Source organism: Sminthopsis crassicaudata, chromosome 2 (genome assembly GCF_048593235.1).
Source record: "Sminthopsis crassicaudata isolate SCR6 chromosome 2, ASM4859323v1, whole genome shotgun sequence".
In the NCBI taxonomy this organism is placed as follows: domain Eukaryota; kingdom Metazoa; phylum Chordata; class Mammalia; order Dasyuromorphia; family Dasyuridae; genus Sminthopsis; species Sminthopsis crassicaudata.
In genome coordinates, this window is record NC_133618.1 from 522,545,305 (window position 1) to 522,571,233 (window position 25,929).

The following is a 25,929-nucleotide window of genomic DNA, read 5'->3' on the forward strand; positions in this document are numbered from 1 at the left end:
GTGGCACTGAGATCAAAGGACAGGATGTATCTTTTACAGAATTTGGCAACTTGTTAAATATGAGTGGTGAAGGAAATGTATATGGAAGCCTGAAGTGAATAAGGGTGGTGCTATTGTTAGAAATAATGGCATAGAAGAAGGGGCAGGTTTAAGATGAAAGATAATAACATTTTATTTTAATTTTAATTATTGATTTTTTAAAAAGCTTTTTATTTTCAAAACATATACACAGATAATTTTTCAACATTGACCCTTGCATAGCCTTGTGTTTCAAATATTCCTCTCCTTCTCCCCACCCCCTCCCCTAGATGGCAAGCAATCCAATATATGTTTATACATATTAAAATATATGTTAAATCCAATATGTGTAAACATATTTATACAATTCTCTTGTTGCACAAGAAAAATCAGATCAAAAAGGAAATAAAATGAGTAAGAAAACAGAATACAAACTCACAACAACAAAAAAGAGTGAGAATGCTATGTTGTGATTTATATTCAGTTCCCACAGTCCTCTTTCTGGGTATAGATAGCTTTCTTCATTACAAGATCATTGGAACTGGCATCCATCATCTCATTGTTGCTAAGGGTCATGTTCATCAAAATTGATCCTCCTATAATATTGATGTTGTCATGTACAATGATCTCCTGGTTCTGCTCACTTCACTCAGCATCAGTTCACATAAGTCTCTCCAGGCCTCTTTAAAATCATCCTCCTGATCATATCTTATAGAACAATAATATTCCATAACATTCATATACCATAACTTATTCAGCCATTCTCCAGTTGATGGGCATCCACTCAGTTTCCAGTTTTTAGCCACTACAAAAAGGGCTGCCACAAACATTTTTGCACATATGGCTCCTTTCCCTTCTTTAAGATCTCTTTGGGACATAAACCTATTAGAAACACTGCTGGGTCAAAGGGTATGTATGCACAGTTTGATAACTTTTTGAGCATAGTTCCAAATCATTCTCCAGAATGGCTGGATCTGCTCACAGTTCTACCAATAATGTATTAGTGTCTCAGTTTTCCCACATGCCCTCCAATATTTGTCATTATCTTTTCCTGTTTTCTTAGCCAATCTGAGAGGTGTGTAGTGGTATCTCAGAGTTGTCTTAACCTGCATTTCTCTGATCCATAGTGATTTAGAGCACCTTTTCATATGATTAGAAATAGTTTTAATTTCTTCATCTGAAAATTGTTCATATCCTTTGGTCATATATCAGTTGGAGAATGGCTTGAATTCTTATAAATTTGAGTCAATTCTCTATATATTTTAGAAATGAGGTCTTTATCAGAACGCTTATAAGTAACAGTGTTTTCCCAATTTATTGCTTCCTTTCTAATCTTGTCTGCATTAGTTTTCTTTGTATAAAAACTTTATAACTTAATATAATCAAAATTATCCATTTGGTGTTTAATTATGAGTTCCAGTTCTTCTTTGGACACAAATTCCCTCCTTTTCCACAGATTTGAGAGGTAAACTATCCTATGTTCTTCTAATTTGCTTATAATATCACTCTTTATGTCTAAATCATGAACCTGTTTCAATTTTATCTTGGTATATGGTGTTAGGTGTGAGTCAATATCTAATTTCTTCCATAGTCGTTTGCAATTTTCTCAGCAGTTTTTGTCAAATAGTTCTTATCTCAAAAGCTGGGGCCTTTGGGTTTGTCAAACACTAGATTACTGTAGTTATTGACTACTTTATCCTGTGATCCTAACCTATTCCACTGATTGACTAGTCTATTTCTTAGCCAGTACCAAATGATTTTGGTGACTGCTGCTTTATAATATAGTTTTAGGTTTGGCACAGCTAGGCCGCCTTAAATGGCATTTTTTTTTCCATGAATTTCCTTGAAATTTTTGACCTTTTGTTCTTCCAGATGAACTTTGTTATTTTTTTTTTCTAGTCTGTAAAATAATTTCTTGGGAGTTTGGTATGGCATAAAATAAGTAGATTAATTTAGGTAGTATTGTCATTTTTATTATATTTGCTCAGTCTCTCCATGAACCACTTGATATTTTTCCAGCTGACTAAATCTGACTTTATTTGTGTGGAAAGTGTTTTGTAGTTGTGTTCCTTACTCTGTCTTGGCAGATAGATTATCAAATATTTTATGCTATTCAGTTATTTTGAATGGAATTTTTTTTTGTATCTCTTGCTGCTGGACTTTGCTGGTAATATATAAAAAAGCTGATTATTTATATGGATTTATTTTGTATCCTGCAACTTTGCTAAAGTTGTGAATTTTTCTAGTAGGTTTTTTAGTTGATTCTCTAGGGTTCTCTAAGTATACCACCATATCATCTGCAAAGAGTAATAATTTGGTTTTCTCATTACCTACTCTAATTCCTTTAATCTCTTTTTCTTCTCTTATTGCCAAAGCTAGCATTTCTTCCTTCCTTCCTTCCTTCCTTCCTTCCTTCCTTCCTTCCTTCCTTCCTTCCTTCCTTCCTTCCTTCCTTCCTTCCTTCCTTCCTTCCTTCCTTCCTTCCTTCCTTCCTTCCTTCCTTCCTTCCTTCCTTCCTTCCTTCCTTCCTTCCTTCCTTCCTTCCTTCCTTCCTTCCTTCCTTCCTTCCTTCCTTCCTTCCTTCCTTCCTTCCTTCCTTCCTTCCTTCCTTCCTTCCTTCCTTCCTTCCTTCCTTCCTTCCTTCCTTCCTTCCTTCCTTCCTTCCTTCCTTCCTTCCTTCCTTCCTTCCTTCCTTCCTTCCTTCCTTCCTTCCTTCCTTCCTTCCTTCCTTCCTTCCTTCCTTCCTTCCTTCCTCCCTCCCTCCCTCCCTCCCTCCCTCCCTCCCTCCCTCCCTCCCTCCCTCCCTCCCTCCCTCTCACCATTGACAATTGCCAAACCTTTTGTTCTAATTTTTCCCCTCTTTCCTCCCCCCCCTCCCAGATGGCAGGTTGACCAATACATGTTAAATATGTTAGAGTATAAATTAAATACATTATATGTATACATGTCCAAACAGTTGTTTTGCTGTACAAAAAGAATCGGACAAAGCTAGCAATTCTAATACAATATTGAATGATAATAGTGATAGTGGGCAACCTTATTTCACTCCTCATGTTATTGGGAATAGTTCTTGTTTGTTCCCATGGCATATGATGTTTGATTATGGTTTATGCTACTGATCATTTTAAAGAAAACTCCATTTATTCCTATACTCTCTAGTGTTTTTAATAGGAACGGGTGTTGGATTTTATCAAGTGCTTTTTCTGCATCTATTGAGATAATCATATGATTTTTGTTAGTTTTGTTATTGATATAGTTAATTATGCTAATAGTTTTTATAATATTGAACCGGCCCTGTGTTCCTGGTATAAATCCTACTTGATCATAGTGTATTAATGTGGGGATGACTTTCTCTAATCTTGTTGCTAATATTTTATTAGATTTTTGCATCAATATTCATTAGGGAAATTATTTATAATTTTCTTTCTTGGTTTTTACCTTAGCTAGTTTAGGTATCAGCACCATATCTGTGTCATAAAAGGAATTTGGTAGGACTCCTTCTTTCCCTATTTTTTCAAATAGTTTATATAGTATTTGAATTAATTGTTCTTCAAATGTTTGGTAGAATTCACATGTAAATTCATCTGGCCCTGTATATTTTTTCTTGGGGAGTTTATTAATAGCTTGTTCTATTTCTTTTTTTCTAAAATGGGACTATTTAAATAATTTATTTCCTCTTCTGTTAACCTGGGCAATCTATATTTTTGTAGATGTTCTTCCATTTCACTTAGAGTACCAAATTTATTGGCATTAAGTTATAAATTTTATCTATTGTTTCTATATATATACATAGATATATAAAGTTTTTTATATATATATATATAGCATGTATATGTATATATAAATAACTCCTAATTATTGCTCTAATTTCCTCTTCATTGGTAGAAAGTTCTTACTTTTTATTTTTGAGACTAAGAATTTGATTTTCTTCTTTGTTTTTTCTAATCAAATTAACTAAAGGCTTATCTATTTTGTTTTTTTATTCATAAAACCAACTCTTAATTTTATTTATTAATTTCCTTATTTTCAGTTTTGCTAATCTCCCCTTTTATTTTCAGAATTTCAAATTTGATATTTAATTGAGGGTTTTTAATTTTTTTCTTTTTCTAGCTTTTTTAGTTAACCCCAGTTCATTGATCTTCTCTTTCTCCATTTTATGCAAGTAAGCATCTAGAGATATAAAATTTCCCCTTATTTCTGCTTTGGCTGCATCCCACAAATTTTGGCATGCTGTCTCATTGTTGTCATTCTCTTGGGTGAAATTGTTGATTGTATCTATGATTTGTTGTTTCACTCATTCGTTCTTTAGGATTAGATTATTTAATTTCCAATTAATTTTTGGTTTATTTTCTCCTGGCCTTATATTACATGTGATTTTTATTGCATTGTGATCTGAAAAAAGTACATTTACTATTTCTGCCTTCCTGCATTTGATTTTGAGATTTTTATGTCCTAATACATGGTCAGTTTTTATATAGGTTCCATGAATTGCTGAGAAATAAGTAAATTCCTTTCTGTTTCCATTCAATTTTCTCCAAAGATCTATCATACCTAAGTTTTCTAACATTCTATTTACCTCCTTAACTTCTTTCTTATTTATTTTGTGGTTCGATTTATATAGTTCTGAGAGAGCAAAGTTGAGATCTCCCACTATTATAATTTTGCTGTCTATTTCTTGCATCTCTCTTAACTTCTTTAGGAATTTGGATGCTCTACCATTTTGTGCATGTATGTTTAGTATTGATATTACTTCATTATCTGGTACCATTTAGTAAAATATAGTTTCCTTCCTTATCTCTTTTAATTAGATCTATCTTTGCTTTTACTTGATTTGAGATCAGGATTGCTATCTCTGATTTTTTTCCTCACATGAAGCATAATATATTCTGCTCCAGCCCTTTACCTTTACTCTGTATGTATCACTGTCCATTAAATATGTTTCTTGTAAACAACATATTGTAGGATTCTGGCTTTTAATCCAGTCTGCTGTTCACTTCCATTTTAGAGGAGAGTCCAGTTTATTCGCATTCACAGTTAAAATAACTAATTCTGTATTTCCTGCCATCTTATTTACCCTAAGTTATGCTTTTTTCTTTCCCCTTTTCTCCTCCCCAGTATTTTTCTTCTGATGGCCACTTCCCTCAAGCATTCTTCCCCCTTTTTTACATTCAAAGATTCTGATAAAGGCCTCATTTCTAAAATATATAGAGAATTGACTCACTTATAAGAATTCAATCCATTCTCCAATTGGTCAAAGGATATGAACAGACAATTTTCAGATGAAGAAAGTAAAGCCATTTCTAGTCATATGAAAAGATGCTCTAAATCACTATTGATCAGAAAAATGCAAAATAAGACAAATGCAAAGTGTGATATCACTACACACCTGTCAGATTGACTAAAATGACAGGAAAAGACAAGGATGAATGTTGGTGGGGATGTGGAAAAATTAGGACACTGATACATTGTTGGTGGAGTTGTGAATTGATCCAACCATTCTGGAGAGCAATTTGGAACTATCCTCAGAAAGTTATCAAACTGTGCATACCCTTTGACCCAGCAGTGTTTCTACCAGGCTTATGTCCCAGAGAGATCTTAGAGTAAAAGACCCACATGTGTAAACATGTTTGTGGCAAGAAACTGGAAACTGAATGGATAGTCATCAATAGGGGAATGGCTGAATAAATTGTGATATATGAATGTTATGGAATATTATCGTTCTGTAAGAAATGACCAGCAGGATTATTTCAGAAAGGCCTGGAGAGACGTGAACTGATGCTGAGTGAAGTGAGCAGAATCAGGAGATCATTGTAAATGGCAACATGAAGACTATATGATGATCAATTCTGATGGATGTGGCTCTTTTCAACAGTGAGATGATCCAAGACAGTTCCAATGATCTTGTGGTGAAGAGAGTTATCTACACCCAGAGAGAGGATCATGGTAACTGCAAGTGTGGACTACAACATAGCATTTTCTTTTCTTTTCTTTTCCCTTTTTTTTCTCCTGAAGCAATTGGGGTTAAGACTTGCCCAGGGTCACGAAGCCAAGAAGTGTTAAGTGTCTGAGGACAGATTTGAACCCAGTCCTTCTGAATTCAGGGCTGGTGCTCTATCCACTGCACCACCTAGCTGCATATACATACATACGTACATAGCATTTTCACTCTTTTTTTGTTGTTTGCTTGCATTTTATTTTCTTTCTCATTTTTTTCCCTTTTTGATTTGATGTTTCTTGTGCAGCAAGATAATTGTATAAATATGAATTATATTTGATTATTGGATTTAACATATTTTTACCATGTTTAACATATATTGGATTAGTTGCCATCTAGGAAAGGAAGTGGGGGGAAAGAGGGAAAAATTGGAACACAAGTTCTTGAAAGAGTTAATGTTGAAAAATTATCCATGCATATGTTTTGAAAATAAAAAGCTTTAATTAAAAAAAAAGGAAAGAAAAAAAAAGAAAAATCATTACATTTTAGGTCTCCTTTTCAGACACATGCTGTACTTGTTATTGTCAAAGATAGGCCAGTTAGAATGTTGTAGTGGAAAGAATACTAGGCTTGTAATCAGAGAATCTGAGTTTGACTCCTAGCCTCAGCACTTAACTACCTTTCTGACCTACGACATATTCTTGAATCTTACTGGCTTCAGTTTCCATATATGTAAGGGTAATAATACTGTCCTACCTTAAAAAGTTGTGAAAAAGTATTTTGTAAATTTTAAAGTGTTCTGTAAATGTAAGTTATAATTATAGGAAGAATTTGTGATCACTCATCTCACTTGGACACAATATTCTATGGATCTTAGAAAGATGTATATAATCTGTTTCATATTTGATCCCTAACTTGAATCACTAATGTTTGATGTCTGGCATACAATACATTGCTTTATATAACCATTTTGATTTGTTTTTGGAAAGCAGTGATGAAGGGATTTTTTTTTCTTATTGTCTTTTGTAGGTTATTTGGCAGTTTCTTTATTTCTACATGAAAACCATGAACTGTTGCTTCTCCTTGTGAATACGGTTGTAAAGGTACTATTTACTTAGCCATTTTGGGAAATATCATTATGATTTTTGTCTCCAGAAAATACATGAGATTTCTCCTTAGGCTTTTTGATTGAAGATAATTTTAGAACAAGTGGAGCAATAAAGGACATTTCATATTTCCCAATTACTGGATTCTACTCTAATTCCCATTTACTTTTGATTGAAAAGTGAAAACATGGGCACTTGGTAGAAGGAAATATGTATTAACAATACCACTATCAACATCCCTAGTACAGAATGGATACATACTTGTGTGTTCTAGAAATTGGAAAAGAACTACTCTATTTTTTTTTTTTTAAACTAGAAAGATTTTGGAGACAACTCTGCTGTGGTAATGACTGATAGAAATGACAGGAAAATTTTTAAAATTTCATTTAATGGAGAAAAGAGAATAATTGGGTAATTGAAATCCCTATATTTTAGCACATGACTACCACTTTTCCCTCTCTAAACCTTTTTATCCCCTCCAAAACTGCTGCTGATTCATTATGGATTGTTTTGAATATTCTTTCTACATTTTTCTTGTGCATACCTTTTGATAAGTATGTTAGTGAGTAGTAGGTAGGAGAAAAAATAGAAGGCCTTAGAAATTTTTAAGCTCTTTATTTGGTCAGCTTCTGAATACTTGAGAGCTATTTTGCCATATTTTAAAAGTTTTATTAAGGTAAGCTTGATGTCCTCCAGCATATTTCTGTAATTGTATATTTGAGTTGGTTAGTAAAACCACAGAAGTAGGTGGATAGTTCTGTTTCAATTCCTCTTGCATATAGTACTGATAATCAAATATAACTTTTTTTTGTTGAAAGCTCTTTTTTTGTCCAGTCTATGGATTATCTCTATCTTACTTTTACCTGCACTTTGTCTTTTGGCTATTTCAGATTTTATTAACACATCTATCAAAAGATAGGCAAGAAAAGTATATAGATACTATTTTAAAAATTAACAATACTTTCTCTTTTTAATCCATCTCCTCCATATCACTTAAGTATGTGTGTAATATTGTTTTATGGAAAAACATTGTCTCTATGATCTCTATAATGTAAAATTATCATACATTTTAGATTTAAGATTTAGGAAAGACCAAAAAATATCAGAAAAAATAGTATTGTATTTAGTCTGGAAACTATACTTGATCAAAATATTAAAGACAGATTTATAATAATCCTAGTCTACAGCTCTGGAATCTCCATGATGTTACATCTTAACATTAATTTTAGTTTTTTTTTTTTACCTTCTAGATAATATTATGGATGAAAGACTGACTAATTAAGTTATTGAGTGAAAAAGAAAGTAATGAAATAGTTTTTGCCTTTGGTTCAGTAAATTACTTAATATAATGTCTCCTTTCCTAAATCACTGAGGGAGTCAGAGATTTATTGCAAAGGGACCTTCAAATCCAAATGCTGATAAAGTATATTTTGTTCTTTATTTGACTCCTACAAATTATAAAACCTAAAAAAAAATTAGGTTTTGTGTAAAAAGTTGCATATTATTGGTTTTTGATTATTTTCCTAGTAGGAAGTAATTTTTTCCCCCAAGCCTTTTGAATAAAAAAAAATAAGTTTTTTTTTTTTTTAAACTAGTCCCCTTCTACTTAAATTCATAGACTGAATTGCTAATTCAGGTTTCAAAAGGCACCTTTTTTTTTTTTTTTTTTTTAATCAGTGGCATACAGATTTATCTTAAAATTATTGAATATATATTAACTTTTCTTTAGTATTTATTTTCTCATTTAGCAGATGCCAATTGTACAGCTACTACTGTATGAGGGTTTGACTTTGTTAAGGCAAATAAGATGGAAACATAAGGTAAAAACTGCTGATAAACTTATATGAAATGATTGAATTTTGAATTTAACAGAACAGAATTGAATAGAAAAACACAAAAATTACAAAATTCATAGGACTTTAAACTAAAATTAGAAAACTCAACCATGGAGTGTCCTAATTTGCAACAATTGTAATTTTTTTTGTGATTAATAATGCTAATAGGACTTGCAGAGCACAAACTTGGTGGAAGTATGCATGGCACTTACTATTGTCAGTCAGATCTTTCCTCGAGAAATGATTCCTGCTGTTCTTCCACTTATAGAAGACAAGCTACAACATTCTAAGTAAGTTACTCCATTGTTTAGATAAATCGGTTTAAATGAATTTCAAAAGATTGAACTTGAACTTAACATTGATAAAAAATGCAGTGTAGTAATAAGAGCTTCATAAATTCTGTGAGTTTTGGCAGTGGATGTGATTTATGCCAAAGTCTCCAAATATAATGTAGAAATTTTCCAAAGCATAGTCCTTTATCTTAAATAAATATTTTTCCTGTAATCTATTCATCTACAAAGAGGAGGGGATAAATCCTCCTTGCCTAAAAGAATTATATAGAAGCTAAATTGAGAAAGTAGAATAGATTTTGAAAAAGTATTTTAGTCCCATAAAAAGCAAGGTGATATTATTTTGAAGCTGCCTTATTTTATAATCAAAGTTACATCCTTCTGATCTATTCCAAATAACTATGTTATGTAGTCTTTCATTATTCTTTGTTTCTTTTACTTTAACTCAAACTTTCTACTTGAATCTTTTTCATTCTGGGGCCCAAGAATGTTTTTATTTTTATTTTTATTTTTGGTGCTGGGCTAGGGTCCCTTAGCTCATTAACTTTCCCTCAGTATGGAAACACTTCTTATTCATAGTATATTTTTCTTATTTTTAGTGTTACTTTCCTCAATAGGATCTAGTTCCTTGTTCTGAGTTACTGAAACTTACTTAAGAATTTTATCTTATCACCACTTAGAATAGCAATATCTATGAGAGTGTTAAAGGATTATATTAAACTTGCCAGAATTAAGTTTGTCATTATATTAGAACATAAGAGTGAAGAAGTTCAACTAACATAAGGAGCATCTTTTACTTTTGGGGGGTAATTATAGGATTTTTTTTTTTTTTTTTTGCTGAGGCAATTAGGGTTAAGTAACTTGCCCCGGGTCACACAGCTAGAAGTGTTAATTGTCTAAGGTCGGATTTGAACTCAGGTCCTCCTGACTTCAAGGCTGCTGCTCTATCCAGTACACCATCTAGCTGCCCCTAATTACAGATTATCTTGATCATAAGAACATGTGGTTGTTCCTTTAAAGAAATTAAAATGCAGGAGGATCTGAGCAATTTTTAACCCCCATTGCCTCAACCAGAAAAAAAAAAAAAGAAGAAAAAGAAAAAAATCAAAGTGGCCATGATGATTGACTTGTATATGGTGCACCTCAAAAGGTTGAGAACTGAATGGTATGTGCATTTTAAAATGTTATTTGTCACTTTTTCCGCTGTGACTCATTCTGTTTTACCCCTATTCCCTACCTATTACTTGTTAAAGTTTGGAAATTATCATTACAACAAAAGTCATTGCTTATTTCTCTGGAGTTAGAGAATTTGGGAAGAAGGCCAAGGAAGCCAGAAGGTTACCCAAGGAAGATTTAAGACAAGGTTGGGACTGGTTGTTCTATATCCATAGCAAAGTTTCAGCAACTCAGAACAAGGATTAGAATTGAAGTCTCCTAATTCTCCATCTGGTGTTGTCACTTAGGGTTGTGCTTTTAACCTGTGGCCAGAACTTTGTTCTTTCTTCCATTCCTTATGACTACTAATGACACTAAAAGACAGAGACTAAAAGACAATGCCATCACAGGAAAACTGTGGTTCCTGGGAGGTGATGACACTTCCTTCATCTTCTGTGCCATCTAGAGTTCTTTACCTTGGCCAACAGGCTCAAATAGCAAGGCCAGTTAAAGTCTGCCAACATTTTTGCATAGCAGGAATAGGGCAATGTGTATTCTACCAGAATTGCCAATTTCTGTATTATGGGCTAGGAAACCTCATATACTCTTGGCCTTATCCTCTGACAGTGATAAGGTACTGACCCCTCTTATCACTTGACAGTGAGTGGTGACTAAGGCTCTCAGCAGGGCTCCAAACTGCTGCTAAGGCTTATCCTGATTCTCATCTACCAGCTGTTTGACTTTTAAATTCCAGCTCTCATCTGAGTAATGGGCAGGGATAAGGAAGTCAAGAAAAGAAAGCTATATTAGGTCTTGTAGAGTAAAAGAAAATAAAAGTAGAGGCAGAACTGTGAAAGAGACTGAAAAAAGAAAGACTATTTCTAAACCAAAAATTGAAGCTCAAAGTGGAAGCTCCTATTTTGAAATCAAAACTTCCTTCTGGCATATCCATTGTGACAGCTGGGTAACTAAATATTCCATTTTATTTCAGAATTTATTAAGATTTGGAAAGGAAACCAAGGATAGCCAACAGAGCAAGATTTCTTTCTAGAACTTTCTTTTCCACCCCCTGATGCCTTAAGAAATTCAATTCATCAATGTGAGAATATATTAATGCAAAAGGCACTCAATGCTGGAAATATAAGGACAAAAATGAGACAGTTCTCACCCTCAAGGCATTTACAGTCTACTGGGAAACTAGAGGTGGTGTTCTAAGCCTGGTTACTTCTTAGAGTTGAAGCCTATATATTTTTTTCTTCATTAAATTTATGAATTGGATGAATTGATTTTGTGTCTTTATCCTTTGAAAACTTTTTCCCCCCCAAAATGTGTTGGTTCTAATATCAATTTGATATAACCTCAAGTTTAGGATTGAGATTCAGATCTGTTGTTTAAGACCTATCTCTTAGTTATTGGTATAAGAAAGTTCCTCTTCATTTTCCTCATGTATATTATAGGAGAGGAAGGATTTGTGCTGCTATGATATAGTACTGTACAATAGAGAAACAGCTTGTTATGAGACAACTAGACTAAACTGTGATTTCATTACTATAGGAGACTCCCAGGGAAAGAAACATTCTATAGTGTATGTCAGCCCTTTCTCTTTGGTATAAGGTCTTAGAGATGTACCTGGAGAGAGCATGAAGTGTTAACTGACTTGACTATGGTCTTATGATCAGTATATATTAGGTGGGATTCAGACTTGGGTCTTTCTGGCCTTAAAGCCAGCTCTTAATCCACTATGCCATGCTATTAAATAGAAACCTGTCCTCAGAATCAGGAAGACCTTGGTTCAATTTCTGCTTCTAAACAATTCCTTGCTATGACTCAGTATCTTAAGCAATTCTAAGACAGTGTGGTTGCAGAACTGCTTATCTACCTTGATGGAGAGAATTTCCTTTCTGATGAAATAACTAAAATTCTAAACCTACACAGATGAAATAACTAAATGTCTAAACCAAAACAAAAATCAAAAGACTGAGAAGAGATCTAGTTTGGTGTCACTGGCTAAATAAACAGACCTGTTGTTAATTGAGTTTCATTGGCTGGACTTCACTTTTGTTCACTTTCCTATTTTATTTTATCCTTAATATCATTTTAATGTTACAATTTTTTTTCACAGTTTATTTCAGTATAGCACATCAATTTTCTTTTCATAACCACCAATTTAGTTTTCTTCTCTTTAAGCCTAGGACTTTGAGATAGCTTTGATTAGAGAGTCTGCATTCCCACTTCCTCTCAGATACTTTCTCATAGTGCACCAGCTTCCATTCTCTGAACCTGATTTTTCTTAACAAGTAGGAATAATAACGCCTTGTTCCTTCATAGGCCTATTGCAAGGATCAGATGAATGTAAAGTGCTTTGCAAGCTTAAAGCTTTATACACATGTCAGTTTTTATTTTTTATTATTCTTTTCCATTAATTTAAATGGAACTGGGATCAAAGACTCATTGATGGCAAATGCTTATCGCTAGATTTGCTCCAGAGTGATGAAATTTTTGACTGTAGAACTCTTAAAGTCCACCTAATAGGTTGTAGAAGTGTCATAAGCTTCATTGTTGGAGGGTATATCTACATTGACAATTACTGCTCTTTCAGGTACTCATCTTGAGACAATGGAAAATTAAATAGTTTTTGCTATAGTCCTATATTTGTTTGAATTATAAGCTTCCAAATGCTTGTGTCTAGGTGTTTTTTGTTCTTTGTAATTTTTCTAATTTCTAGTATAAGTGCTATGAACATATTTTATACTTGAGAGTCTTTTAATGAAATAGTTGACATTTATTTAGATAAATTTTATTTTTTCATCTTTAGAGAGATAATACGAAGAAAAGCTGTTCAGGCATTGTACAAATTCCATCTCATTGCTCCTAATCAAGTTCAGCACATTCATGTTAAATTTAGGAAAGCACTTTGTGATCGGGATGTTGGGGTCATGGCTGCTTCTCTGCACATTTACCTTCGGATGATTAAGGTAAGTTGAAAATTAGTTGTCAGTATAAACTGATTAGATTTTTGTTGTTTAGTTTAGTAAGGAATTATATAGTAAAATATAACATCAAAACCATTTAGGCAACTGAATGGTACCGTAGGTATAGAGGAATTGGATTCAGGAATTCAGGAAGTTCTGAGTTCCAGTTTCGCTTCAGACACTTAATTTAGGTGTTTTAATTTAATCTTCCTTAGCTTCCACTTCCTAATCTAAACAATGGGGAAAGCAGTAGGACTGTGGATACTATCCAGGATTGGCAAGAAATATTGCCTACTAGAATGGAATATTCAGGATGGAATGTATTTCAAATACGTTGAGAGGCAAAAGTGTGGTAGAGAAATTGCTAGTTTGAGAATAAAGAATACTTATTTTCAAATCCCATTTGTACGAACTTTCTGACAATGACAATTCATTTAACCTTTTGGTACTTCTGGTAATTTTCTAAGATCATAAAAATTAGATAGGCAAATTGCATATCTGCATTGGAACTTTCCATATCTGTACTTCTTTACTTTAATGATATTATAAATATATATTCCTTTAATTGTTTTCTAGTGGTGATGGAAGTTTTTTTTTTTTTTTTTCCAAGCTATGTCTTCCTGACTTAATGATTATTCACTGACTACAGTTTTATGTAGTAGATGTTTTCTAAACATGGCTTGTGTAAAGTGACAACTTAGTCTCTTTTCAGTGAGAGCCTGCCTAGTCCCCATCACTTGAATATTTAAGCAGCTGTATGGGTTTTTCCTTAAGAGATTAGTAGCTATTTAAACTTTACATGAAAAAGCCATATTGAATTGCTTTTTTTCAAATAAAGTTCAGAGGAACTGAGCAGTTCTGACTTAACATTCCAGATGTCAAATTATTACTGTTAATTTAAATATGCCAGTTCTCTGTCAATATTATTTTTCTATAATGACTTGATAATTAAGACTTCCAATTGAGTTTCCCCAGAACTTTTGAACTGGTGATTGAAGAGGTAGAGGGCTAACTCTGAGGTTGATTTCGGCTTTCTCTGAGGTTGATTCTTGTGAGCGTGGGAAGTCCTGGAAGCTCTTTTTATTTCCTTCTGTTCTCGAAGAAATCAAATATACAAAATTGGAGTACTGTTTTATTATATGCAAAACAATAATCCAGGTTTATGAACTTGAATTGTAAAGTTGATCAGTTTGTTTAAGGCACATGGGTTATATTCATTTTGTGTTTAACAAGGTTCTTTGCTTAAAAGAGGTTTTCCCCCCCTTGGTATAGGAGAATCCATCTGCATATAAGGACTTGACAGGAAGCTTTGTGACAATCTTGAAGCAAGTAGTGGGAGGAAAACTCCCAGTAGATTTCAATTACCACAGTGTACCAGCACCTTGGCTACAAATTCAGCTCTTGAGGATATTAGGACTTCTAGGAAAAGATGATCCAAGGTAATTTTTTCTATATTATTTTATTTTTTAAAAATCAGGAATAAGTAAAGAATGGCTTGCTGAGTAGAGGAGGTGGGAAGGATATCTTTGGAGATGAAGGTAAATAACAAAAGATATTGATGATAATTAAAAATTTAAATATAAGTGACAAGCAGAGCCACAAAACTCAAAATATTTAGTAGTTTCATGATGGCCCGTATTTTCCTGATGCCTCCCTGACTTAAGAGTATCACAAGAATTACTTTAGGAAACATAGAAATTCTTTCAATTACTTTATTATCAATTATGCTTTCTTTTTTCCTTTTCTGCTTATCCAAATTTGGTCTGCCTTCAAAAATCTATCTCAAATCTCAGTTCCACCTAAAATGATCTCTTTCTTTCTTTGATTCTATGATAACTTATTCTGTATTCCACTATCTTTTAATGTTTGTATTATTTATTTGACATATATTATTTTGTTGTAAGTTGGGTGTTTTATCTGAATATTTCAGAGTTCTCTAAGTATATAGTATTCTAAGCTGTTTGAGGGCATGGATTCTTCTGTATGAAATTTCTTTATATTTTCTACAGTACTTGCCCATATGGGGTGTCTAGTAAATAATTCTTAATTAATTTAAAGTCTTTCTTCCAAAGGTAAAAACCATTTTACTTAAGGATGCATGAATTTAGGTTCTTAGTTTTTCTGTAGTCTATTGCTTTCAAGAAAGCCTCACTAAGTACCTTGTGGGAATTCCTCTTTCCTGCTTGTGGGCTTCCATCTTGAAAGAATGCCCAGAAAAAAACCTGTCTTTGTATTACTGTATTTTGTTCCCCATGTCTGTGATGTTCATACCTAATGTTTCTTTGAACTTGAAACTGAGTTGATATGGCATATACATACATTAAATATGTCTATCATAAACTTAAGTAGCTCTGTAAAAGTGTTTCATGGTATAAATATAATGTGAAAATAGTGGTTATTTCAGTAAAGCAATGTATTCTATTGGAATGCAAGTTAACTAAACTTCTATGTTATCGAAAGAATAAATTAGGTTATTTATTGTATCAAACTTAATAAGAATTATAATAGAACCCCTTGATTCCTGAAGCATTAGCAACCTTCCTTATGAACCATGTAATATTAGAACTTTTATTTGTGCAATTATTATTTGTAGTAGGAGTCAGCAAATTAGAGTGACCAAATTCTGGTCCCTTTTTTTTTTTTTTTTTTTTTTTTTTTTGTCCTGTGAACTAAAAATGGTTTTTATATTTTAGTTTTATTTAAAAAAAACAGTGGATTGCATTTTGCTAACCCTTACTTAGAATGTCATTTGACCTATGATAATGCCAGATTATTAGATAATAAAATCACTATCTAAGTTCTGTAGTAATTAGGGAAAAATAAAAGTGGCAATTGTAATATTCTTGAATTAGACAACATTATTTGGGATATTTATATGCATTTCAAACTTAGACTTATATACTTACCTCAAATGTCATTTTGTTTTTATTTAGAAATGTGTACTTCATTTATAAGATAGAATTGAGAAAAATCCAGTTAAATATGAACTTTTTCCCACTATATGTAAAAAAAGGTTTTTCTTAAGTAGATATGGTTCTCACCAAAATAACTTATTAGACTGAGTAAATTTTCTTCCTAAATCTGAGTTGTTTAAAATGAATGAGGCCTATGAATTTTTTTTTTTTTTCAGGCTATATCTATGGATTTTTTTTTCTTTTAAAGAGAATCTTAGTAATGAAACCCCTTCTCAGTACAGTGTGACTTAATTTATTCATCCTTTGTCCATGACTGAATTTATTTAGTTGAACCATTTTTCTGTGGAGTTCTTCTTTTTATGCAAAATTATATTCGTTTGTCAGAATGCTATATTTCTAGTAAATTTCTGCATTATTAAATTAGCACAACACTAATCTTTCTGGTCTCTTGGCTAGAACAGTTTCCATTTATAGAATCTTATAGTTGAAAGGTTTCTTAGAAGTCTGCCCTTACCTGAACAAGAATCCATTCTAAGTAGTGGTTGCCAGCCTTCACTGGAAGTTTTTATTGGGGAGACCCAACTGTTTTTTGAGGAAGCGCATTTTGTTTTGAGATAGCTCTAATTGTTAGGAAATGTATCTTATCTATAAAACCTGAATTTGTTTCTTTGTAATATCTACCTGTGGCCTTGAAGAATAAGTTTAACTCTTTTTTTCAGTGACAACTTTTCAGATACTTGAAAAGCTTCTTCTCTTCACACTCTGTTTTTAATTCCTTTGGTAAATCCTTGTTTGGCATCTTCTTCAATTATTTCATCTTTCTGACTACCCTTCTCTGGAGGACAATTTGATTTCTTAGTGTCCTTCCTAAAATGCTATGGCCAGGACTGATCACAATACTTTGGATATGGTATGATCAGGTTGGAGGATAGCAGGACTTTGACCTTCCTCATTCTGGATGCTATGTTTTTCTTATTGGAGCTGCCATATCATACCACTTTCTTATATGGAGCTGAAGGAAACTCAGACTTAAGATCTTTTTTATAGGACCTGTTATCTAGCTGTGACTGCCCTATCCTGTTCTGATGCAGTTGATTTTTGTGAATTCTAGTATAGAATTTTATATTTGCTCTTAATATATTTCATCTTATTCCAGTATTCATATTATTCTAGATTGTATATTGTCATTGTATATAGTACTGTTATTAGCCAGTCTCTGCAAAGTTCATGGTTATCAGATATTGTCCATAAAGTTACAGGAGAGGTATGGTTCTTTCGATTCAATAGAAGATAATTACAGAAATTTAATAGAAACACCTCTAGGATAACCATATTTAGCTATAATACCTAGCTGCTGGTAGGGAAAAGAAGAATGGCTCAGAACTTCTCTCTAGACCATCTAAATCAGTGGTCCTCAAACTTTTTAAGTAGGGGGCCATTTCACTGTCCCCCAGACTGTTGGAGGGCCAGACTATAATTAAAAGAAAAACTCACACTCTGTCTCCGCCCGTCGGTCCATTTGCCATAACCAGACGGGCTGCATAAATGTCCTCAGCAGGCCGTTTTGGCCCGCAGGCCGTAGTTTGAGAACCCCTGATCTAAATTATTATGCATTCATACCCTGTGCAGACTGATAAACTTATAGTAAAATTTGAATATGATTTTGAATGAATATCTAGAGTGATTTTATTTTACAAAGCTACAAAGTATTAATGCCAAATAAAAAACTTGACTTAGCAGTTAAATGGAATGTTAAAGATAATTTATGCAAGTCATTTTATCCATTAATAAAACAGTAACCCCTAATTTATATAAAAAAATGAATGAAAAATACATTAAAACAAACTTACAAACACTGAGTTTTTGCTAATTGAAATAAAGCTTGCTTTTATTTTAAAAAATTAAAAAGTAACTCAAGGATTTCATTGATATGTACAATGTTAGAGTTAAAAGGACCTTTGGGCTAAAAGGTATTAGCCTAAACCTCTCAAATCTGGTCATTGGCCCTTAGTTGCAGTTTAGTTAACCTTAAACATTTTTTTTTTTTTAAGTGAATATATTTGTCAAAGATTTTGAAATACAAGTTTTAAAACTTTGTTTTATTTTAGAGCTTTTACATTCTACTGAAAATAAATTATTTTTTAAACAGGACAAGTGAATTAACATATGATGTTCTTGATGAATCTTTAAGAAGAGCTGAGTTAAGTCACAATATCACATATGGTAGGTAAATATATGTGGTAACTTTTAGTAACATAATATCATAAAAGTCAAATATTTCTCATATTATAGTTGTGCATTACATGCCATAGATTTTACTTTTGATTCAACAAAGAAGTGCCTAGAGTGTACAAAGCAATTTTGTGCTAGGTGTTCTAGAAACAAAAATGAAGAATCACAGAATTGTTGCACTTAACTTTGAGAGAAATTGGTTATTAATAACCAATGATTTGGAAAGACCTAGATTCCCCCCCCCCCCTTTTTTTTTTTCTAAAGTCTCATTTCAAGGCCCAGCCTCTGATGAACAGGTAATAGGTAGGATTAACATTATCTTCAGTCTAGTACTGCTACCTCACCCCGTCTTCCAAGAAATTTAATCTAAGGTGAAACTTTGGCTCAATGTTTAGATTTCCCTCAAGCTAGGGATGACCTGGAAGTAAATGATGTAAACATTCAGATTCCCCCTGCCCCTCATTAGAATAGGTCTACTGTTCATTATAATATTCATGCTCTCATTAATTATTAATCATTAAGGATTGATTGCTGCCCTCAGGAACATACAATTTTCCAAGAACATCTAACGTGCGGGCCCACTGCTATGATTATCTTTGATCCAAGAGATGGCCAAATGATCATCCCTTTTATTAATAATATGCTAGCATTATTAATAAAATGAATAATTACTCAAAATCATACCCCTTGACTTTTTCAGAATGATTTAGCCAGAAGCTTTTTAGGAATTCAGAATGCTGTGACAGAAGGTGGAAGGATATCAGGAAGGATATCAGGAACAGCACACTTTAAAAGATTTATGGTTTTATTAGTGTGGATCCTTTCATTGATGTAGAGTACAGGCCCCTCTTTGACCATTTACTTTGACCAATAATATAACTTTTTTGAACAATTCCTTGGTAAATATGAACATATTTAATGGAATATATGGCAGGCAATTTAGTGCAGTAAAAAGAAGACTGAATTTGAAGTGACAGGATAAGAGTTTCAATCCCCCCTTCCATTTATTTCCTGAGTGACCTTAGTAAGCAGATTACTTTTCCTCTCTGGACCTCAGTGTCCTCATTTATAAAATGTAGGGGTTGGAGTTGATCATCTCAAATGCTACTTCCAATGTTATCCATAATCCTGTGAAATCTGTTACAGTATTTGTCATCCCTTCATTGAAACACTTATTAAGCACGTAATTGGTTGTGGTACCATGTTATACAAACCAGATCTTGGCTTTTAGGAGATTCTAGGCAGACAGTAGTACTTTAATAGGTACAAAAAAAAAAAAAATCATGCCGAATTATAAATAGATAGCAAGGTATTTAAATGGATTGCTTATAAATAAATGTACTTTTTTACTGATAGTCAGTAGACTGTGAGTTGTTCATCTACTTTTAAGACCTTTCAGTTGCAGGGGAAAAGCCCATTAAAATATGTAGGAAAAATAAGCCATATAATTTTAAAATGAAATGCTACCATTCTATGGAGAAATTTTCCAATTTTTTTACGTCATTGAAGATTTCTTTCTTATTGCTTACACATCCAAAAACTTATTGAAAGGGCCATAGATTTGATTTGTTCAAGTAGATGATTAACTACAACAATTGTGACTGAAGAATTAAATTTGATAGAGAGACATACTCATTTTTTGTCTCCTCTAATTGAATTCTGAAAGGACATGAATTATGTCTTACTATTCTTTTTATCCTCTAAGTACTTTGCACATATTGGTGACTTAGTAAGTATCTCTTGAATGAATTAATTATAAAATTTGGGCATAAATCGATGTTTCTGCAAAGATTATAGCCATATATTTTGAGTGATGAATATAAACAGCAAAGTCTTATTTTGATTTTTTAAGGAAAATGAACAAAAATAGTGCATTTTTGAGATAATTTTAATTGGTAATTAAACATGAGTTTTTAATTATAGCTTTTTATTTACAAGATATTTGCGTGGGTAATTTTTCAGCATTGACAGTTGCAAAACCTTTTGTTCCAATTTTCCCCCTCCTTCCCCCTACCCTCTCCCCCAGATGACAGGTAGACCAATACATAAACATGACTTTTCTAATTTGATCTGCAAAGGTTCAAGATCTATGACCAGAAAAAAAAGTTTTACATCAGAGAGTCAAAAGTGGAGATGGTGTTAATTTGTTCATGTAGATAAAATTAATATATTTGTAAGTACTTTGCAAGTTTAAAACTTGAGGGAAGTGTCTGTTGTTATAATTGTGATTATAAATACTAATATTATTATTTCACAAGATCAAGCCATGTTTGTTATGTAGCATTCCAAAGCATTTGAGAGATTTTGTATTATATAAAAGAGTAATTATGTTGTTGGTTTTTTTCCTTTATTATGACAATGCTCCAGCTCACAGTAAACTTTTTGTGAAACAATTTGTAACCCAAAGCCTAGAAAATATTCACTGGCATAACTGAATGGCTTTTGCTTGTTTCTAAAAATTAATCCAATCTTAGATAATAGAGATTTGGTACCATGGTAAATATAAACTTTAGTTAAAGGAATGTGTTAGAACCTGGAGGTAATATAAAAGAAGAGTTACAATATATTTTGAGTACTGTCAATGTAATTACGACAACACTTTTAAGGTGACTCTTTTGAAAGCAACAATATTTAGTTGATTAAGTTTGGCATTCAGTTTTAAAAAGTTCAATTTATAGCTTAATTTTTTGTAGTAAAAATTTTTTATAGTAATTTTTGTAAACCCTTCAGACCACTCAGCAAGCATAATGTTCACCTAGTTCTAGTGATTGTATATAACTGAATGTTGATGATGGACTCTATTTTTGTTAACTTTGTGCTATTTCTCATCATTATAAGGTGTTTGGCTAAAAGGTAATGGATTTCTTGATCATCAAAATTCTCAAAGAATAACTAATAAATTATAGAGGAGTTGGTTTCTTGTATCTATGCATAGAATAACCCTAGTATGAAATTATAGCTCCTTGGACAATGAAGTTTTTTGGGAGGGAATGGTCCCTATCTTGATTTTGTTGTAGGAATCTCTGTGAGAAACCTTTCTCTAATGCAGATAGTAAAATTGCTTTGCAACTTAACAGTCTAAGAGAAAGTTACATAGGTTCCTGAGAGGTCAAGTACCTTGCCCAAGGTCATAGAAACAGTATATATTAGTTATGGGATTGAGCCCAAGTCTTGATCCTGAACATGTAACTGAAAAGAGTAATGTTGCATTTCTTTGATAATATTTTGTCAGTCACATTTTTGTTAATAGGTTAGTAGCCTTTATATTTATATGTGGACTGCATAAATATGTTCTTACATTTATTATTATTATTTTTTAATTTGCCCTTTGATTATCTCCTTCTAGCTATTCTATTTGAATGTGTACATACCATTTATACCATCTATCCTAAACCTGAATTGCTTGAGAAGGCTGCTAGATGCATTGGAAAATTTGTTTTGTCTCCTAAAATAAATCTCAAATATTTAGGTAAGACAGTTAATTACTTCAGCAGTACATTTGAAAAAGTCTGTAAAATTTTGTATATATTTGTTTCAAATCACTTTGTAGATTGTAACTTTTTTTCTAGGACTAAAGGCTCTTACCTATGTTATCCAGCAGGATCCCAATCTGGCACTTCAACACCAGATGACAATAATTGAATGCTTAGACCATCCTGATCCCATTATTAAAAGAGAGGTAAATTGGTATTTTGAGTAGTGTTTGTGAGGTGTTACCATATCTTTAGCTTTTCTCACTGTTATTCAAATGCTGGGGAAAAATTCTGACCTTTGAACATTTAATAAAGGTATTGGGCACTAATGTTTTTCCTCTTCAATCAATAAAGGAACATTTCAGAAAAAATTAATGCAACAGTTGCAACTAGAGTTTATTTAAATTATTCTTTTGAATAATAAGATGCTATTATCTGTTGGGTTAATTTAGACATGCGCCCCAGCTCCCCTTTTTTGGTAAGAGCTTTGAATGAATAATTAGGATATCCTAACTATGCCATGGATTTGTAGTATAATCTAGGTTAAATAATTTCTTTTTCCTGTAGCCCAGTTTTTTTCATTTGTAAAAGAGGTTTAATTCTTGTCTGATTTTTTTAAACAAGGAAGTTGAGAGAACAAATTAAAATATCCATAAAGTGATTTGAACTCCTTGGAAGGAAGGTGCATATTTTTATTTCCCTTTATCTATGCCCTTTGTAAAAATGCTTTAAAATATGCATGTATATATGTGTGTACATATATATGTATATATTATTTGTGTGTCTTTATATATGTGTTGTGTTTAGACCTATGTGCAGAAACTATTCAACCTGCAAATGGGCAGTTTTCTGCAGGTTAGTAGGTAGGACTAGGCCACATATAGAGAAAAACGTATTAACTTTTAAAACTAAGTTTTGATGGGGAAGAAAAAAGAGCCCAAACTTTTCATTAAATAGTGAATTCATTTAAAATGTTTTTAAAAATAACTTATATGATTAACAAAAGGCATTAGACATTTTTGAATTAAAGACTTTATTTTTGAACAAATAGATTTCTTAAAAAACAAAGTTTCCTTTTTTTAAAAAATCTTTATATTCTTATCTGCTTGACTTTTTGGGTAGCTCTTACTAGTTTTCAGATAAGGTAGTCTGTTTGCAAAGTGGTTTGGTTTCTGCATGTTGGCCATGTTTTATAGAAAGACAGATTAATAGTAATAATAATAAATGGCACTATCTGTCCCATTTACTCAAGATAAGGCAAGACTGTCTCCAAAAGAGGTAGTTAAGTTTATTTTTTAGAGTTAACTAGTTAAAAAAAATTGTTCAGTGAATTTTTATCAAATTTTCCAATGACATTTAGTTATTTGACTTCCACTTTAATAGTCAGAGGGAAAATTAGAATGCCAAATTAAAAAGGTTGATAAAACAGGGAACAAATTTGGTATGCATTAAAAATGTCTTTATATAATTTGCAGATCTTTAGATAATGTATACTGAAGCTAAGTTAATATATCAAAATGGTGGCTTAATGTGGAGTTAGTGTTCTCATAGTGTACTCACAATATTCTCATTAGACTCACAAAAATTGCACACACTAAAACATCTCACCCAATTAGAATTTTAAGATTTGTGTTCTAATAGAGATAATAGTAATGAGTATTAAAAATATTTAACCTTATTTAAAAAAATACCTAAAAAGGTTAGTTTTGACAAGATAGGCATGCGGGGTTTTTGTACAATCTGAATATATAAACAAACTGGTTACCACAGAGATTTCTGGGACTAACAATGACCTGCTAAAATAAGAGAGATATTATCCTGGAAATAATCCAATGGTATTTTGGTCTTATGCTGCTTTCTGGGAACTTTGCTAGTTTAGAAAACCTTTCCCAGAACCTGGGAACATTGCCCAGTAGTTCCTGGACTAGTGGAGACTTTTGGATCATGGGTTCATCTCCCATTATTGAATTGGATCAGGAAGATTGAACATCAATGAAGAAGTACTGTGTAGTTAGGAAACCAGTTTCTTGATACTTTTTGGCTGTGGATATAGATCTTAGAATTTACTTAGTCTGATTTTTTTAGAACAAGAGACTGTATCTTTTTTTGGGGAGGAGAAAAAGATTTGACTTTTTAATTATCTTCTTTTTCAAGTATAATTAGTTTTTATTCTCTTGGGAAGTGTAATTTTTAAGTGTCATGAGAAGGTAAGAGATAATGGGGTTTCTAATAATGATTTTATTGTTCAGTTTTCCAAACACATGTTAAAATAAAATCCAGAGGGGCCACTGGTTGGTATAGTGGATAGAGTACCAGCTCTGAAATCAGAAGGACCTGAGTTCAAATCTGGTCTCAGACACTTAACACTTCTGGCTGTGTTACCCTAGGCATGTCACTTAATCCCAATTGCCTCAGCAAAAAAAAAAAAAAAAATAATAATAATAATAATTATAATAATAAAATTAATAAATAAAATAAAATTCAAGGTAAAGCTATCTTTAAATTTCTGGAAGAATCCTAAAATTTTGCAGTTTTTTTTTAAAGAATTTGTAATGACCTCCAGCTTAGACACTTTTGCTTTTAATTATGTGTACCAATGGAGAAGTAATATGGTATAGATTATTAAAATTCAATACAATTTATGTAAACCATACGTACATTTAAATGTTTTGACAACATTATTAGCTTTCTAATTATATTTTGCTTAGACTGTTACAAGTCAGTATGCATTCATTGAATATATTATTTCAGAGTTCAGAACTTAATGGAGAATTTGCGGATGATCCAAAAAAGTAAATTATCCACACAAGGATAAAATTGATTTAAGTGTATTACAAACCAGTGTAATCTAATTAATTCTGATAGTCTAGCATGCTAAATATCTACTTGTAAATGACACAATTATGAATAGTTAGTAATAATATTTTTATTTCCGTTCTCTAAATAGACATTGGAACTTCTTTATAGAATTACTAATGCACAGAATGTAAGTGTTATTGTCCAGAAAATGCTTGAATATTTGCAGCAGAGCAAAGAAGAGTACATCATCATCAGTTTAGTTGGCAAAATAGCTGAACTTGCTGAGAAATATCCTTTTCTGGGGGTGTGAACTGCACATTACTTTAGATTAAAGTTGACTAGACATATTTCCTCTTAGAACTGAAGTACAAATACATAAAAGTGTTTGGGGACATATTTAAAGTTCTGGATGCCAATAGTAAAAGTTCTGGATGCCAATAGTAACCTTTATTTTTTGGTTTTTAAAGGTTTTTTTGCTGGCAAAGATAGCAAAGGAAGGCTTTTTTTGAATGATATACCCTCTCCTAAATCCTCTTCTGTCAGTGGAATAATTTTAGACTCAAAGATTTTCAATATGTATTTAAGCTGATCTTATTCTCTTTCTTTTTGCTTATTTTAAACTCACTGGACAAATTTCCCATCTACCAATTTGGAATATGATTTCCCCTTTACCTCCTTATATTTTCCTTCTTAAATTTCAGCAATGGGACTATTTTAAGTCTCTAGGACATTGGAGATTCTGTTAATTTCAATCTAAAAGAAAAAAAAAAAGATGAGCAAAAAGATTCTGTGGGACTGAGTAGGTGTATACTTAAATCAGTTATATATTTGAGCTGACATAGGCTGAATATTTGGCCTTTGTGGTGCCTGCAGGATTTATTCTTTAAAAATCCAGTTAATCCATTTTATTCAATTTTTCATTCAACAAATATAATTGAGTATCTTTCATGTGCAAGTACAGTTTATGTTTGAGATTGTCCTCTGAATTTAAAAAGATCCCAGAAGAAATGATAATTTCATTAAGTAGTGGCGTGAAATATACATTTCCTTAATGTTGTGGTTACATATGCTCCTGATAATGAATGGTTTATCCAGACAATGAATGCAGTATTTTCAGTGGGAGGAGATGTGATGCATCCTGATATCCCTAACAATTTTTTGAGACTCCTGGCAGAAGGTTAGTAGTTTTGTATAAAGAA

At 32.3% G+C, this 25,929-nt stretch overlaps 1 protein-coding gene across 5 annotated transcripts in view; it reads left to right on the plus strand.

Moving 5' to 3' along the window:
* Window positions 1–25,929, plus strand: part of AP4E1 (adaptor related protein complex 4 subunit epsilon 1) — a 93,007-nt gene that overhangs the window by 16,475 nt on the left and 50,603 nt on the right. For 3 of the 5 annotated variants that reach the window (XM_074294502.1, XM_074294501.1, XM_074294503.1), the window contains 9 exons: window positions 6,983–7,056; window positions 9,063–9,184; window positions 13,155–13,314; window positions 14,584–14,750; window positions 18,376–18,449; window positions 21,805–21,927; window positions 22,028–22,137; window positions 24,879–25,018; window positions 25,795–25,907. In XM_074294502.1, coding sequence (XP_074150603.1) covers window positions 6,983–7,056; window positions 9,063–9,184; window positions 13,155–13,314; window positions 14,584–14,750; window positions 18,376–18,449; window positions 21,805–21,927; window positions 22,028–22,137; window positions 24,879–25,018; window positions 25,795–25,907 — 1,083 coding nt within the window. The remainder of the gene's footprint in view (window positions 1–6,982; window positions 7,057–9,062; window positions 9,185–13,154; window positions 13,315–14,583; window positions 14,751–18,375; window positions 18,450–21,804; window positions 21,928–22,027; window positions 22,138–24,878; window positions 25,019–25,794; window positions 25,908–25,929) is intronic. The other 2 variants (XM_074294504.1, XM_074294505.1) reach the window with 1 other exon arrangement.